The sequence below is a fragment of the Geospiza fortis genome, unplaced genomic scaffold, assembly GCF_000277835.1.
Source record: "Geospiza fortis unplaced genomic scaffold, GeoFor_1.0 scaffold246, whole genome shotgun sequence".
NCBI classification, from domain to species: domain Eukaryota; kingdom Metazoa; phylum Chordata; class Aves; order Passeriformes; family Thraupidae; genus Geospiza; species Geospiza fortis.
In genome coordinates, this window is record NW_005054476.1 from 1,213,672 (window position 1) to 1,232,750 (window position 19,079).

Below are 19,079 nucleotides of genomic sequence, written 5' to 3' on the forward strand. Positions count from 1 at the left end.
GGTCTTCACCCGCAGCGGGGCTGGGCGCTGGTACAGGCTCCCCAGGGAAGCCGTCACAGCACCAAGCCTGACGGAGTTCAAGAAGCGTTTGAACAACGCCTGTCACGAGGACGCGATGCGATTCTTGAGGACGTCCTTTACAGGACTAAGAGTTGGACTCGATGATCCTTCTGTCCCTTCCAACTCAGAATATTCTGTAATTCTGTGAAGTGGCTTCACAACCAAGTCTTATTCCAGCCAAGTAGGGTAAGGTCCTTGAAAGCAAGGTCCTTGATGATGACTAGTCCTGCAGGGAATTTTGCTGATAAAGCATAGTCTGCCTTCCTAACAGCATTGTCCCACAGGATTTTACAGTTCCAGTGGCATGCTCCTAACAAAGATGCACCTCATCTAAAGCCAAAGTGTGTGAAGAAACTTATTAATTCAGGTCTTCACCTTCTTCAGTGATGGTTCAGTCTGTAGACCCTTCATTGACTCAATATAGAGTATTAGCCAGTGGGGGTGATGCCAATTATTGGTCCAGAACACAGGGCCACTCAAGTGCCTCCTGTGGCCAATCTGTACCTGGAGTGCTCCTTTTCCATGTGTGTGTGTATATACATATATATGTGTAGATAGATAGATAGATAGTCTTTGTTGCAGAGTCAGCACCACTGGACTTTTTGTGGAACTCTGGAAAGTTCCTGTTCTACCTTAATAGGGCAATTCCTTGCCCAAGACAGCAGTTATGTTTTTATTATCGACTAAAAATAGAGGGCCAGATCTAAGCAGCAATGTGAGGGGCTGCAGCTCATTTCCCAATGCAAACGTGTGGTAAGTGCTTTATCCCAACCTGACCTGTGGTTTTGTCAGCACAAAGTTTTATCCAAACCAGAAAAAGTAAGATGGTGATACTGTCAGATGGGTGTTCAAGGAGCTCCCCTCCCTTATGGAAACCCTGTTAGTTCTGGTGTGAAAAACCTTGCCTTCTTTCATGTTGACATGAACGGTTTTTGTACTTTTGTTCTGTATGATAGTAGGTAAGGCATAGAGCAGAACTTCCAAGTCATCCCTCAGAACCTGATGAATTCACCAACTTGTATAAAATTTATGCTGATTAAAAACTTCCATGAAAGAAAATGGTTAGGAAAAATGTAATTCAGAAGTTTACAAAGCTACAGAATTTCATCTACCTTTACTACAGATATTTTCATGGAGGATGAGCAGTATCATTCTGAAATGGTATTACAGTTATTGGTAAATGGCTGTACCTTTATTCCATCACTTCTGTAGCTCCATGGTGAGTTTAGAAGTTCCTTTCTTTCTGGCAATGTTCTCCCAAAGTTCCAGTGTATGCCAAGTTGATAAGTTGTCAATACAGAGAAAACTCCTGTATCTTTCACACAACAAATTCCTTTAAAAGTCCCAGGACTCTTAGATCTGGATCTCTTTTGATAAGAGGAGCATGTGTAGTGTCATTTTAAACATTAATAACATGCTGTCGTGATGCAGATAGGTAAAACTTTACAGAAGGAAGCCTTGTAAAATCATGGCTCGCTCCTGTCACTTTGGCTAAGTAGAAAAGACTGCTGGGAGCGACTCAACTGAATTAGAGATGGAAAAACAAGTTGTATAACCATTGTGTGTTCACATCGTTGTGTATGGTGGTTGGTTGGATGATGTTTGTTGTATGTTAGAAGTATGTAACTGATAAAAGGCTAACTGCTTAAAAATACCCGTTTTTTGCAATAAAGGAGTTCTCTTTTGCACCTGCCTGGGGACTCTGCTTTGCTCTGCTTTGTAACACTATAGGACTACATTTGAAGAACACTTCTTTAGTCCTCTTTTTACTTAATATAAGTAAGCAGTCTGCATTATGATCTGTTAAAACAAAAAAAGGGATATGATTATAGTATATTCTGCAGTGTGTATTGCAATCTGTAAGGATGTACACCAGGACATACAACAGATAAATGCCACATGAGCAGAGCTGAAGCTTTTCATTCCATAGCAGATACACATACACCTTTCACAGGTACAGATACTATGCTATGACGGAAGGAGTCTCAGGTTCACTTCTACGTTTCACAGAAAAGTTCCTGTCTTCCATATTTTCAAAGCTATATAGTTCTCCCTTATGTGCTGCTATACTAGATGTGAAGCAACTGTTGCAGTTCTTCAGCAATCTGAATCTATGACAGAAATATCAAACCCATCCTTAGGTTTTCAACCACTTTCCACATAAATTTGAGTGAAATGCACAGTCTTAATGTAAAGGCACACTCCAACATAAGTACAGTTATACAGAAAAGCACTTTGATCTGTACCATGATCAGGATTGAGATTACGTTTTGAGATTTTTCTACACAGAGAAATCCATAATGGATTACTAAATGTGCAGACAATGTCCCTTATTCTGGAAGTCTCTGATCTGCGTGTTAGTGAAGTCTTTGAGAATAGTGTCTTTGCAATAGTGTCATTTACAGCTCTTTAATCTTATCTTCTTCTCTAGGTATGGGCTGCCAAGGACCAGACAGACACTAGGTTAGGTAGACTTTTTGTCCCAGTAGAGTCATTCTTTTGTTCTCCTTCTGTAATGGCGGCAGAGAGAAAGAGACATTATTTTGAAAGCCATAAATACAAAGTGAGTCCTGTATAATAAAACAAGAATTCCTTGCATATTTTCAGCAGTGTTCATGGAAGATCAAAATAGTTTTCTGGATTGCTGATTTTTTAATAGTTTAAAAAAGCAGTTCTTCTCATCATCTACATGAGTGTAAGGTTGAACCATCACCACAAACCTCCCTGGAAGGGTATGAAGAACTAAAGACACATCTTAGCTAGACTAGTTCACTAGTTATATTTTATGTATTGGTTTTACAGAATTTTAGAAGAAACACTCTGGAATGAGTTGCTTCTCCTTATAGGCTTAACCAACTCTTTTCCACCGATGAGGAATGAATACAACTAGAAGTAATTGAAAAAATTAGAATTTACTAACAATCACAACAGCAACAGGCAAAGAACAACAGTAAACAATTGCTAGATACAATATTGCTATACCTCACAGAGTACCTCCCCACCAAGGTGGCTCCCCCCAGCCGAACATGTCTCATGGACAAAGGGAAAAAGAGTGCCAGTCTTCCCTCTGCTCACTGCTCTGCTTATCTCCCCGATGGCTGGAGCTCCTACTGGCATTCTCCGGATCATGGGGCTAGAACTCATGGAAGGACTTCAATTTTCTCTTGCAGGAGATGGTAGGGCAGGCAAGGCAGGACAGCTGGGCTGGGGTGGCTTGTGGTCTTCTCTCCTCAGCCAGGTGCTGCTGGTAGAATTTGCCCTGAGGCAGACCAAGACCACTAACTGCAGCTTTGAGATGAGAAAAAACCAAACCCAAAAGAGAACCCAAACCTGAAAAGCCTCTGTCCACACAGCCTCAGCTCTATAGCAAGAAGCCAAGAGCCAAAAAAGCAGCCAGAGTTAGAGCTCTGCCTCAGCAAAATGAAGAACCCAGCAAGGCAAAAATCAGGCAAAGAGGCTGAGCTGCCTGCAAAAACCAATTTTAAAAATGCTCACAGTACCGCCCTCCCCAGTTCCATTTTCCGGCTGCAGGGTCTTAAAGAGACAGTAACAAAATCTGGGCACAGATAGATCTGGAATACAGTAACGTTCTGGGTTACCCATGGCAGAAAATAATACTAGTTTTTCTTTTTTAAAGTACAGCATTTGGCATTAATATGGATTGAATACATGTTCAAGGAGGCGTTTAGCTCAGTTCCTCTTACAGAAAGAGTACCCCTGATTGTGCAGTTTGCTATCTGCATCTCCACATACCTATTCTCCCATATTTCCAGCTTCTAGTTTTATAAGTGTTAATATTAACTTATTTTCAACAGAAATAAAGATTGTATTTTGGTTTTATTTATAGCAACTAATTTAATTTGTTTTATGTGTAAGCCATCTGAAAATGAATTATAAACTCTAGGTAAAATAACTATATTCAATTACCAGTAAAATCCTTAATACATGAATTGCACGTACTAATGCTAAGACTTAAAAAAAGAATAATCCAAATAATTACCAAAAATAACAGATTATTATGTAACTTATTGCCATAATGAATTGCCAATGAGCTAGTTGACATTTAAAGACTCTTATAAATTAAAAGAGTTAAGAAACAGATTCAGATAAAATGTATACTCTGACACTACACTTTCTCTTTAAAGAGGATCTGAAGAAGCAGATGGAGGTATTTTTATACATCATATACATATTTCATATACTACATTGAGAATACACCCTGAAAAATGCATTTTCTTTCTGTATTGTCTTTGCTAAAAGAACTACTCAAAAGTCTATAGTTGCATTTGGAAGACTGCAAGCAGCAGAAGGGGATATAAAAAGCCAGAGTTGTTTACCACTGTGGTGGAGAACAAAAGATGAAGTGAAGAGAGTGAATTGTTAGCAAAGTCCTTTTCAAGAGTTGTTTCAGTTTGGCTGGTACTGTCGGGCTACCTTGTAGGATTAAAAAACCACCAGGATTATATTCAAACCAAGAAATGGTACCTGCATACCTGCAGACACTACCAAGAAGTTTAATAATTCACTTGCTTATAACCTACACATTAACTTCATTACTAGACATTGACTGCAGCCTTTTCGTACAGAAAGTGTAACAAAATCCCGTAGGCAAAATGTTACCCCTGGTAAAACTTAGGGAAAAAAATTTGGAAGAAGATTAGCAGCAAAAATAAAGTTAGCATAAACACAGCTAAAGTATTTAGTGGATAAGGTTAGCAGCAAATACAGCTAACTTGAAATAATTTATTCAAAGGGAATTCCCCCAAATAATCTTAATACAGGCTAAGTCCTCTTCTGAAATACATGCATAAACTGAGAATGTAGTCTGATGAGAGAACACTGCTGGGATTATGGCCTACATCACACTTTTGGTACGATGGGCATTTCTAATATTATTTCTAAGTATTAGATGAACAAAAATATTTGTCAACAGAGTCATAGCCATGTTATTACAGTAAGAGATCAACTGAATTTTTTTAAACCTAGTGCAATATTTCATCAAAGTTATTTCAAAGTAAGGAATAATATACATGTTCTGTTGAAGATTTGTAGCAACTTTTAATGGCACTGTTTCCTACATCCTGGAATTATGGATTCCATTAGGCTGCATCATCTGACTCACTGTATAGTTAACTGCATGCTTCTATTGATCTGGACACCAAGCTTGATCGTATTCCATTCATTAACTCAATTACTTAAGATATGAAGCCAACAGCACTGTTTCACAATGAGTCACTTGGTGTTAATGGTCTGCCTTTATAACTCTTCTGCCAAAAGCATGTCTCAGTAAATCAACCATGCATCAAATGGAAGGCTCAGAAAGTGTTAGAAAACATTAGCCACAACAAACCAGAACAGCTGAGTGGTTGAAGATTCTATTTTGACTTCTTGTCCCATTTCAGTCCTGCATGAAAAATTCTGGGACTAACATATTCAGGAAGTGCATTATTACAGTAACACCACACTGAAGTTTTAAATCTATATTCTATGTAAGATGGGCAATTAACAGGATATTTTTTATACAGCTGTACCCTAAGGAGTACATTCAGAGGTTAGTTGAACTCATATTCTTGACACCTTAGTATTTTTAATATTACATACATGCTTACTTACCTGCAAATATGTCAATCCATTAACTTGGAGCAGCAGCTTATTTGCAGTCAACTAGTAATAATAACCTAAATGAGAAAAAGAAGACTGATATATTTGATACACTGAAATTCAATAAAAAGTGAAGAAACATGAAGTGTTTAGAAGAGCAAGCTCTGACTGTACAACTACTTAGCACCAAAGTGCTCCATAGTACACCACCAACTGTGGTGGTGTTCTGATCACAAAGATCTTCTCCACTCTTGTTATAATATACAACAGAAAAGATAATTGGTGGAAGGGTGTGAAGGCAAGCTAATAAGATTATGTGGTATCTCAAGAAAGTGCTCTTAGGACAACATATATAAGAATAGATGGTACTTGTGTTCTTAATAAACCAAAGACAGTTTTAAAGTATTACTATACTAACAGAAGAGCAACTGCCTGGGATTGAGTTCATGCAAGACAGTAAATGAAAAAATGAAAGATATTGGTCTGGACAGGTATTTTAGCTGCCTAGGTAGGAAGTAGCCAATGAAATATTGTGAAAAAAGTGAAATGATTTGGCTATACAAATCCTTAACTAAGACTTAACATTAAAAATCAGAATGTCAGTATGAACAGGATGGTCAGTGAATGGCTTGCATTTGGGCAAAAGTAATTGTATGTGAAAATGATTCTTACCTTTGATTCTCAACATCCATGACACACTGATGCCTACCTACTGGCAGCCACCAGCTTTAGCAAACAGAAAAAATATGTGAACTTCAGTGTCCTTGTCACTGAAATAAAATTCTTAAAGCCTGACCCCTTCTGAAGATGTGTAGTAACAATTTAGAAGGCCTTCTATCTGCTCACCCAGAAGACATTGGAGGTTTATTTTTTGTTGGTTTTATATTTGTTTTTATTTTTTCTGTGGGTTTTTTGTGCTTGTTTGTTTTAAAGGTACAAAAGTAGTCAAAATGCCTATGGGTCTTAATCAGAATAATTAAACTCTGAGTTATTACATCAGACAATCGTCTCTGTTAAACACTGCCTTTTTTCATGGAATGAGAAATTTATGTGACTGAGTGAATGCTAGCAACACAATTGAGAGCTATGGTCTAAGGTTTCAGCTGGCTTCCATCTGGTTTTGGCCCAATGATGAAAACATGTTTGGTGTTCAAGGATAAGGAAGATGGAGATAAACAAAATTAAAATTGCCTACATACTCCTGTGGCAGAGTACTACTAGAGAAAGTGATGCAACTGTCTTACTGCCTTATGCAAAGATACGCAAAGAATTTTTAAAAATGAACACTTTAATTTTTAATTTGTCCTGTGGTTAATGTGATTTTCCAAAGCTACAAGGAAAAGGTGCATATATTTACAAACATGATTCCAAAATGTTTATTTGAGCATGTATATTTCAGAATGAAAAACACATATGCAAGACAATGACCGTCATTACATTGAGGAAAAAACCCTACCATGTAAAATGACTCAAAACCTCCTTTTGAGATATGATTTTATTAAAAGATGACACTGAAAGATGTGTTTCTAGGAAGAAAAATACATTAAAATCTAGTTGTAAAACAGTTTTCCATTATTTTTTGTTTAGTTCATATGCAAAATCCTTTTTAAAATGGTATCCTTCACTATGTCTTGAGTTTTCAAACTACAGAACCCTTTAGTTTTTATACCTGTAAGTCACAGAAACTTCTCAGTAAGTCAACATAAATATAAAGCTAAAAGATATCTTGAGAAAACAGTAAATTAAATATACACTACCCTGTAAAGACATTACTTAATAATAATTCCAGGGTAAAAGGACAGGTAAATAAATCTCACTTCCCTTTGTGTAATTTATCAAAGAAATAAAATTCTATCTAGTATTTCTATTAAACAAAGAGGGTGCAGAGAGAAATAATGGAAAATTTAAAATAATTGGCATAAGTTACAGTAACACTGCAGTAGCTATGCATGCAAATTAACCTTTAAACACAGGAAGACTTTGAGTTCCTCTGTATATTTAATACAGGAAATTGATGACCATTCACTTTGCCAAGGGGCACAAAGAAAAGGAAAAAATAGGGCAAACTGTCATATATAAAATGTGTATATATATATGTAGCATAACAACATTTTTTCCATTTTAAAATATATTTTGAAGTATGGAAATACATATTTCCAGATATTTCAGAATTAAAATTAATATTTGAAAAGTAATATTTATACCTGAAGACACCTGCATCTAGAGAAAAAGATAAATATAGATCTATAAATACTTCCATTTTAATTTTCACAATTCAAATTGAAGTCTGGTAGACAAAGAGTTCGTGTCACCAAAAAAAACCCCCGAACAACTGTGACTCAGAAATAATTCCTTTTATGCCTTCACTTATACGTCTATTTATTAGTACATGTGCAGCATAATTAGCTCTGCTTTGCTTGAATTGGATGGATTATAAGAAACTACTTAATTTTAAGTCTGTCATTATTCAGATTAACATTTAGATGTCTTTTGATAGGAGGTTTTAATAGTCTATACTGTTCATTTTATGCAGAACAAGGATAAATGCCTGTGAAAGATCAGTCCTTTATAATGCAGTGTGTTTCATTGTGAATCATTCTGGGAAAACAAAAGTTACCAACAACTAGTCTGTGAGCACTTAACGTACATAAATTATTTTCTACACACTCTATGCCTACTGAAATGCCTCTTCAACTGAATACAACTTCAATTGTCTTTTTTTTTTAAATAGACACCATGACACAAAATTATGTTCGATCTTTTGCACTGTTCCACAAGCCTTGCAACATTCATTTCCTGTACTCAAAACATACTTCATCCTCTTAATGTTTTTAAATATAGGTAGTAATTAACCTCACAATCAAAATTAGAGGCCACAGCTTAAAATCAGGTGTTGAGCTGATAGTAGAAGTCTTGAACAAACTACTGACAGCAGTATGTTGAACATAAGGTGAGTGGGAATCCCCATTTGAAAGTAAGCTAAGCTTCTCCAATCCCCTCCTACACAGTCACTGATGTGTTCAGCCACCAGGAACTAGTATTTCTGCTAAGCAGCTTGGTCTCTACACTGCTATTCCATGGCCTTCTCTTGTTTCAGGAAATGGAAGTCCTTCATTTAAACAGAGTTCCAGCCAAGTGTGCAAGTAATTAGTTATATTAGTAATATTAGTAATAAATTTAATTATAGTGTTTATATGTATGCACTTTATTGCTGTATTAGTCAGTTGCTTATATAGTGTAATGACTAAGTTCAATAAAATTATGAATAGATAAGAATTCTGTGCTAGACACATGTCATGGTGTAAGTTGTCTACATGCTATTGACCAACTGTTAAATATTGGAAGTGAACATAAAATTTTCAACTCCACATTTGTGGATTGAAAGAAACTGTTGTTTCATATTTTAGAGACTTCTAATCTATAGAACTTTCTAAAGTTCTGTAAGGACAGCTCTTTAAATAGTTTGTATTACCATGATCCCCTGAAAGCTAGATAAAATTAGACTAAGACCACTGCAAATTTTGGTTCAAGGTCTTGAATAATTTTAATTTATTTCTAGTTTACTCATTGTTTAATTATTCACATTATTGATAGCCCAGGAAATAAGTACAAAATTTTTCTCCCCTTTCCCATTTGGTCAGACTTAGCAAGTATCAGCTGTTTCAAGAAACATATTTAAGGTAACAGTAGTAAAGCAGTTACTAGTTATTACCCAACAGGTTATGTCATCATTTCAATCCACCTAAACCTCCTTTTTCATACATTGATCTACCCTCAAGCAGCATGAAGTATCTAAACTAAGCTAACATTAAATTATCCAAAGACCATTCTCTTTCAGATACAACAAAAATCGTTAATTCAGAGATACTAGAATCTACACATGTGAATTAGAAAAGTGTACTACTGGGTCAGGCAAAACATAAATTGAACAATAAATTTCAATCATTCATCAAAAATTGGAATGCAACATCTATATTTCAACAACTTTATTAACATAATCAAGCAGTGATTAACATTCACATCTATTATGTCACATCATACAAATGTAAATACAAAATTACTACAGTACAATATATATTCTCTGCATGATCCAAAATATTTGGTGGCCCCAAAAACTCTTTTAAAATTCAGCAGCTTATCAAAAATTAAAACCATATTCTATTTAAAATGAAGTTCTGTTAGCACATAGGCAGACTTCAAGAAATATCACTCAATTTAGTACAGTTTGAGAGGTTGCAGGAGGATATGTTTGAAGGAAACATTCCAACATTGTGGCAGATACAGAAACATAAGATTTAAAGCTTTCAAGCAAAACTTATACAACCTAAGTTGTCAGCAGAAAGATCTGGTCTCCCTTCATTTAAAACCATTTTGTGTAATTAATCCAATTAAAATTTTAGAAGTCTCTAGTATCACTAAGTCAGACAATGTACAACATAACTATCTCTTTCCACAAAAAAAGATACTACACTGCAGATTTCAACAGCCAAATAAACCTCCTTATACCAACAGTTTTATTCTCATTGCTGTCCTCACAAAAAACACCCAAACCTTGTTAATTTTGTTGCTCACTCGAAATAAGGAAATTGATACCTAAAGTGAAAGTAGCACAACATAATAAGTTTATAGAAAAATGATACTATACTGTAAGTGCTGAATTCTTTGAGATGTGGATTTGGCTTACTTAAAACATACTATAACACCACACAGAGATTCATCCTCTAGAGTCATCTCAAACTTCCCTCATTTACATACATTCAAGCGAGTGAATATCACCATTTTAGCAGAATATACAAGGCAAGTAAGAAGAGTACTTGCCTCAGTTCCCCATTTAAAACTGGCTTGCTCCAACCATTAAGTGCAAAGAGCAAGCATCAGTGGCAGATAAAATGTAGTTTCTACTGGAGAATACATAGAAGACTGATGGATACAAATCATCCTGGAGAATGCATAGGTGAGTGAAATACATAGCTACTGAACAAGCTTGATTTATTTAAGGTGAGGTTATGTAATATTATAACAAATATATGTGCAAACTACATCAGCATCTATCTGACATTAACTGCAGGATATTTTGCCATTTCACTGTAGAGTTTAACCTTCATCTAAGATAAAAAGTCATACTTTAGACCCTGTATAAAAGCTTTCTGTCATCCTTATGAAAGAGATAGTATGGAATCAGTTAGTGTTAAGTTACAACTTCTTTCCTTGAAAATATCTGAAGCAAAAGATTTTCAATTTAATGTTGCATTTAAAGCATTTTTTAAAGAAATAATTCAGTTGGTTGAATATGGACACATTGTCCTTAAGGGAAGAATGTTTTTGCACCTTATCTGTTAATACATTCAATATGAATAATACAGGTGAAGCGGAAGTCATTATTGTCCCACAGTAGAAGGTTAATTTAGAGTAAGTTTAAGACAAGAGGAGCTGCCTAAATGAAATACATAAACTGATAAAATTACAACACATTTTTATAAGCATGTGTTCTCAACAAAAAGGGTACAAGAGTATTCACCTGAGATAAAGCTAGTATTTGAATATTTCTAAGTAGCATTGAGTTTTGCTTGAGGAAAGCCACTTGAAATTTTAAAATATACATTTTACTATTATACAATATATGCAGTTTAAGTAATTAAGACTGATGCTAACATGAAAGTCCTAAAAAAAAAAATCACAGTGTGTATCAATATTATTAGTCACAAAATTTATGCTACTTCATAACTTTTAAAAATTATAATGATTACAAATTTTAACCTATTCTTCTAAAAGTGATCTTCTGAGTACAAGCTTCAAGAAGCAATGAACTAAAGCATAAGAATTAGTTTCTTACAATTTAAATATATACATACTCACTGATTAAGAAAATAATCAAGCTTTGGAAAAAAAAATACAAAACTGATTACTTTTGCTTGCGCTGGTTAAAATAATGAACTAGTCTGTCTTCCAAAATGAAATGAGCAGTTTCCTGACTGTGCTATGAAAAAAATTTAATACTGAACTTCACTTAAGACTAATTTAACAGCAATTTGAACTGCCAAAAAGATGCATTTATAAGGATTTTAAATACACTTTCTGTTACCAACTTAGGTTGATCAGCAGCTTTTTTTCACTCTCAGAATCCTTCAAAAAGGGAAACTCAAAACAGGAAAAAGGCATATATAAAAACAGTAAACACTGACCTCCTGAGGTTCCTACAACAAAATTATTCAAGTAGAAAAATCTACACCATTACACAGCAGCGGCTATTTCTGTAGTTTAGCACACTAACAGCACTTTTTCAGTGTGTAAGGAGCAAATGAAGTAAGCCGTGCTTTTAGCATGCCAAGAGGCAGAAACACTGGAATGTAACAAAGACAAACTCACAATTCTACCAGAACATCCAGTCAACATTCAAGAACTGTCAAGACTACACCACAAGAATTAAGATGCTTTTTATATATCCCATGATGCAATAATTCAATTTTAAATATTAATGCTGTTTCAGAACTTCTCTTACCTCACATTACACCCTAAAAGGATTCTGCAAATCTCTGCACTATATTATGCATTAGGAATATGGTTTACTTGCTTTAAAATATACCATGAGAGAACTTACTGATACAAAACACTATTTTGTTTATTCCTGTACTAGTTATTCCTGTACTAGTTATTCCTGCCCTTTTAAATTATTTTCCTTGTTGTCGTAACAGATCAGTACAAAAGTGGCATCCTATGCTAATCCAAGGTGAGGTGGAGTGGTTTTATTTGGTTAAAGGGGCTTTCTGAAATTTAAGAAGTTTAGTTAAATGCAGATTTTAGTTGTTATGCTACTGTATGATTTGGGTAGGTTTTCTATTCTACAAACTTTTTAATGTCATTTCTCTGAAACTCTTCCTTAATGTTCAAACACACTTAAAATTAAAGCAAGTTTGGGTCTAAAATAATATCCCATCTTGCTAAATGTTGGGCAGGGATGTTCCCTTTCAAATTAAAATTTTTTAAATTGAATTTTACTAATTTATATCAGAATTATTAGTTGAGAAGGTATTTTTGGTTTGCTATCAAAGTAATGTAACTTGAAAGCAAGCAATCACATGCAATTTTGATCAAATTGAATGAATACTATGTACTGGCATTATCACATATTATTTCATACAATACATGTCCAAACTATGCTTCAGGCATAATCCACTAAAATTTGCAAAGCCAAAAAAAAACAAGGGGGGGTGAATGGGGACAGGACATAAAACATGCATGTGATCATGCACTGAAAAAGAAAGAAAGTCTAAACTCTTGAAATAGCATTTTAAAGTTCACACTCACACAGCTCAAACTTCAGTGCAATAGCTAAATCATTCAACAGTCAAAGAACAGAACCATGCAAAGAAGAGCAAGTTCTTAAAAAAAGCCCCAACCAAAAAAACTTCAAACCAAAAAAACCAAAATCAAACCAAACCAAAAATAACAAAAAACCCCACCCCAAAATCCCAAATCAGAACAAAGAAAAAAACCAAAACCACAATCCCCTCCAAGACCCCCCAAAATACACAAAAAACCCCAAAACCAACTAACCAACCAAAGAAAGAAAAAATAAAACAAAAAATAAAAATAAAAAAAGAAAAACAATGCCCCCCCCCACGCAAAAAAAACAAAAACAAAAACAAAAAAACAAAAAAAAACCCCACAAAACAAACAGAAAACACCAACTAAACCAAAAACTGTTATCCAGTATCCATTCTGCAATGCAAAGGTGAGAAACTAAATCTACAAAAAGGCTGTTATGGCTTAATTTTGTTTTGCAGATTAATAATGCAGCACTTGAAAAATGGAAAGGTGTGGCTTCACCTCTGACCAGCAGAGCTAAAAATCTCTCCATTTTCCTTTATCATCATGGGATACTCTTTAGGCAATCTAAATTAATAAAGACTTGCCACTTTCAGATGGACACAAGATCAAGTGTACCAGTTAGGATTTCACATTCACAGTACATAAGAAAATACACATGGAAGGAAAAGTAAAGCGTTAACTTAACAAGGATTTATTCACAGGAATACATGTAAGTAGAGGAAAAAAAAACACAACAGAAAAGCTAAACAAATGAAATGAAGAGGATCAAAACCAACTTTCACTCTGTAGCTTTAAACTTGCACCCTTGTGCATTTAACTACATCACAAAGGGCCACCAACATGCGCCGATACAGTGTAGATACCCTGCATTACATCCATTAACTTAAACATCTCTTAAGATCATGCTTTGAACAAAAAGAAAGCATAGAAGATAATATGTTGAGTGGGAATAAACACAAATATAGCAATCTTGTCATCAACTTCTACAATTGTCTTTACGTGCCAACTAACACTTATGCAGCCTTTAACGGGTCTTACCATGTAATTCATTTTAGAGATTCTGATAAAATCACTAGTATATAACCATGCAGAAAGCACATCACACTGACAGCACAGAGGCAAATATTTTGCACAGCTATATCAGCTTTCCACATTGTGCAGGTTACACACAATACAATATCAATCTTAATCTTAACAGATCCTAAAAAGGTATTTCAAGGCCTAATTGTTAACTACAGTACTTTATATCTATATTCTTAACAAAAATAAATTCCACTGAATCTTAAAAAGGAATTTTAAATGCAGGGCTATATTGAATTGGTAAACTGCAACACAAAACTGGCGCAACATAGGTAAATGTATACCAATTTCACTCTATGTGATGCAAGCATGCTACTTTCCCACTAATTAAAATTACTTCTGATCACTATGAGCCAGAACGCATGCCTGAACCTTAAACTGCAAGTTAGGAATAATGCCTTACTCTAGAAATCAAAACTAACAAAGTACAATAATAAAATCATATCCACTACCTTGGTTGTTTCTCTTAACGTAAAAATTAAGATGTCAATCTTTCCTTTGCAGTGTACCTCTCCTTACCCCAAAAATGAAAGGAGTGACTTATTTGGCAGCTAGCAGGTTGCTTCATTTTGTCCAAGTTAACCTTTTTTATTTTATGACGGGGTTTCTATACTGTACACTGCAAGTGCCTGTTCCTAATACAGACACAAGCTGCATTTTAACTGTACTAACTTCGTTTGTGTAGTTCTTCATTAACATGCAAATATCTAGGAATCCCCAAGCAGGATGAAATAATGTAGAAAACCCTTACTTAAAAAAACAGAAAACAAAAAAGAAAGCCTTTTACTGTTTGTGACCCCCATTCTTAGGTTTCCTTTATTGTGCGCAAAATATTTTTCCTCTTTACGTATCCCTATGGTTCAATTATATGGTTTCTTATTTTGGTACAAATCCCCATAATATTCCAGAATGTGCTGTTTTGTGACTAGATTCTTTTTTTTTTTTCTTCTTCACATCCAGTGCAGAGGTGTAATAGGAGACAGATTTCCACCCACAAAGGCTCCAGATGTTAAAACATTTCCCAACATCGACTTAATACAGTGACGGCAACACCTCCCTCCCGCCCCTCCCAGTAGGGTTGGGATTGTACTGTATTCCCTACTGGTTTACCCTTCCCCCCAGTAAAGGGTAACATTTTCCCTGGGTGCAGAGGCTCCCTCATAGTCTCCCAGACTGAAGGACCTGTAAAGGGAAAAGATAATGGTATAATTAAATCTTACCTGGAACCTCTGGCAGATAGGTACATAAACAAAGAGTCTTTTTCAAGCACTAAGTGCCAACCTCTAACTTAAAAATGAATTTATGCCTAATGTTCCCTTTTAAGTCTGTTAAGAAACTAGCCCATTTGTATCAGATAAATTACTATTCATAAAACAACAATATATGCTTTAAAGCTACATTGACAATTCCACTATTGTGTTAAGCTTAGATTTAAGATAAAAGCACCCTATATATTCTAACCAGTTTTTCCATTTTTAGCACAAAATTATGAGGTAGTTATGACATGGCAAAAGAATATTAAACATATCTGCACCTGACCTAGCAGTTTCTATTCTGAGTGGATTAAACAAGATAGCCATACCTTCTCTGCAGTTGAAACTGAGAACAATGGTGGATTTTATCACTTTTGTTTCCTTTTCATCAGGAAGAGAAAACATCCTCATGTCAGAACTAAAATGCTCTCATTGATAAGTATGTAGCTGTTTTATTTTTAATCCATTGTTCCGATCAAACACATAATTTTATGACACTGAGTTTGAAAAAATCTTAGGCTGAATTTTAAATAGTTGTCCATTCCAACACTAAACAGAACTGCATGACTCACTCTCATAATTTTAATACAAAAATTCTACTAAAAGTATCAAATTTGTATAAAGACTAAAAGAATAAACTTAATTCAGTCTTTTTTGGGGTAATATAATAATCTCTTCACAGTATCACACATGGGAAATTTGCTTTATACAGCATACACAGGTAGCATACAATAGAGGGTACTCTGGAATGCATTTTCACTGCTCTTTGCCGAAGCTGAATCATTCTCCACACAGAAGTGTCTAACAATTCCAAGTTGACACACAAAGTGGAACATGGCAATAATAAACACATATCAAACTCCCCAAACATAAAGCTTTACAGTTACTGTAGTTATTAGCATAGCATTTTTTATTCAGTGGAAAGATCATTTAGTATGTAGTTAGGAGGCCATTAGACTTCTCACAGCTAGTGTGTTAACAAACCTGCTCTCTTATCCTAGGAGAGTATTCTCTCTCAGACCACATCTGCCATCTATTAATTCATAACATATAAGGTAGCCTATGTCTTTAGTACGATGACTTGAGGGTCATATTCATCGCTTTACTTATTAAACTTGAACCAGCACTTTGTCATACCTATACTTTCAACTTTCTTGATAAACTAATGTGTGTATCATAGACTCAGTTTTTCTTTCTTTCTTTCTCTCTCTGTAACAATAGAAAAAATGAGACAAATGCTTTTGCTACAATCCCCATAATTTAGGTATATTATCATCCCTTCTTTCTTTCCTTCATATACGAAGTAGTAGCTCAGCAACTGTAGACTGATGAATTAATGATGTTTCATATGATGCAAACAGGGAAGAAGTCCCAGTTCTCTCTGGCAAGCAAGACTCATGTGCTTACCTCTAATTATGGGACTGCAGCTACAGTGCATGAGGTTAAACTCCATAGTAAGCTGCAAGGCGCTCTTTTAAGGGAAGAGGAAACTGGTCAGAGAAACGCCTCCAATTCTCATCCCCAACTTGATTTTTAAATCCATGAAGAATCTACAAATGAGAAAGGGGAAGTCAAAAGAAGCAAAAAATAGAGGCTACATTATTTACTAGCCTCATATGCAGTAAGCCACAAACTGCTGAGTTGTACATCTGGTAATTTGAATTCTCCAATATCACACTGAAATGCTACAAAGAAGCAAAGAAGTAGAGCAAGGTCCTTCTAATGTGTTTCTTTAAAGGTGACATAAAGAATACAGCTACCCAAAGAAAGTAGTGTATGTATACATATTTATATATATTTTTAATAGGTAACTTAAAACCCAGGGTTAAGCCATTTCAGAATGTTTAATTGTAATTTTTTCAATTAATTTTCCATCCATCCATCCATCCATCCATCCATCCATCCATCCATCCATCCATCCATCCATCCATCCATCCATCCATCCATCCATCCATCCATCCATCCATCCATCTTATCAACTGACATATATTTTAAGATCACTGTGTTCACATTTATTTTTTAACAGATGTGAAGTATGTTGTGGAAAGTTGAGTTAAATGGCAGCCAGCTTTTGACAGAATGAATACTTGTCAATTTCTAGCACAAATATAAAATCTTTGCGAACTACATTTTCTGCATGGAACCTCTAAGACAACTTCACTAAAAATGAAGCTCTTAAAACCTTGCTTTGAATTAACAGGGATCCACAGTCAATGGGATTAAAAATTCAGTGAAAGTGGAAAACAAATAATCTACAAGATTCTGTCTGGACTGTTTGATGTAATAAACTACCTGAAAATGAAATTACGCTATTTAAAAAAAAATCTTAGTATGTTATCCCTCAAAACAGCAAGTAAAAGCGAAACATTAGAAAGGACAAAAGCAGAAAGAATTACTGTTCCTCATAGAAAATTATACCAAGAAAATCTAAAGTTTTGTTTTCCCTTTTTACACTCAGTGTAAAGAATTGTGGAACAGTCTGTCATGAACAAACCCTCAAATAAAAGGCAATGTCAAAATTCAGGCTCACAGAACAAACCCAACACAAGACTGTCAAGCAGAGCTGTTTTTAAAAAGATGTAGTGGTAATGGCATTACATGCAACCAGTTAACTTACTGCTTTTCTCCCTCCCACAAGCAGGCTCTTTACTAAACTCAAAGAGTCACATTAACCAGCTGAAAAATCTAAGGATCCTCAGTGATAGACAAAAGGTTATGAGTCAGATTTTAACACTGGCAGCTCATCTATCCATGCTCTTGAAAGTATCTTCTCTTCCAGTTCTAGTACTAAAGGATACATAAATTTTAAAGAAAATCCCAAAACCTGGACAAATCCAGTTTATTTCCCTTGCTCCTGAAGTCATAATTACTGTTTGAAAACATCTACTTGGACTACAGCAATCATATATTCGTGAAGAAGTTGTCTAAAAACCCTGGGTGCTATCACTGAAGAACGCTTTGTCTCCTTTTCTGTAAGGCAAATCCCACAAAACTACTTTAAAATTGCTTGCTTAAAAAAGCAAGGATGTCCTTTTGCCAAGTGACCAAGAACCACTCTGTTTAGGTTTGAATGCATTGTGTCCCAAACGGATCACCTGGAAAGAATCTGAAAAAGAGGAGTTTAACCTGCTGAAGGATTGGTGCAAAAACATGCAGTGAGACTGCTTTGGGCAATCATCACAGACTCTATCCAGGACCCCCTTTTAAGCTGTAATTGCTGTTTCATTCTGCTGATGTTAGAATACTCATAGCTGCACCTTTTCTAGATGTAATGTTCCTTGGAAGAAAGCCGGTTATCTGAGATACTAACTAGGACAGCAAGATTTCTGCCTTTGCTCTTAAAGATGGGATAGAAAAGTTCTAGCTTCTGATGTGATGCTCACACATGTCATTAATTGAAGAAAAAGCGCCAATACCAATCCACAAGCCTATTAAGTACATAAGAATATGCTCCGTTTTTGCTTTAAGAATATCATGAACCTTACTTTTGACACAGAACTTTCTGAAAATGAGGATTTCACTTTAGAACTTGTGAGGTAAACCACTTTCTCTTTTTTTTTAATTTAAGACACTAGTGCCAAAATACAGTGTAGTGCATCCCGGGCGAGGCTTTTTTGTTTTTTACTAACTCAATACAAGGTACACAGTCCTTTAGTTTAAATTCTACTGACGCTTTGCCTAGGGATAAGCAAGTTCTTATACTCATTCTTGGGTATAACTGCATGTTAGTTTCTTGAAACTTACTCAACCAAGGGG

The 19,079-nt window shown here is 35.2% G+C and overlaps 1 protein-coding gene across 1 annotated transcript in view; it reads right to left on the bottom strand.

The window, feature by feature from the left end:
* Positions 1 to 13,658: 13,658 nt before the first annotated feature.
* The window catches only part of TNPO1 (transportin 1), a 49,466-nt gene continuing 44,045 nt past the window's right edge, over positions 13,659 to 19,079 (bottom strand). Inside the window, exons 22-23 of the mRNA XM_031062993.1 lie at positions 16,731 to 16,873; positions 13,659 to 15,252 (exon numbers count right to left, since the gene is read on the bottom strand). Coding sequence (XP_030918853.1) covers positions 16,766 to 16,873 — 108 coding nt within the window. The 3' untranslated portion in view covers positions 13,659 to 15,252; positions 16,731 to 16,765. The remainder of the gene's footprint in view (positions 15,253 to 16,730; positions 16,874 to 19,079) is intronic.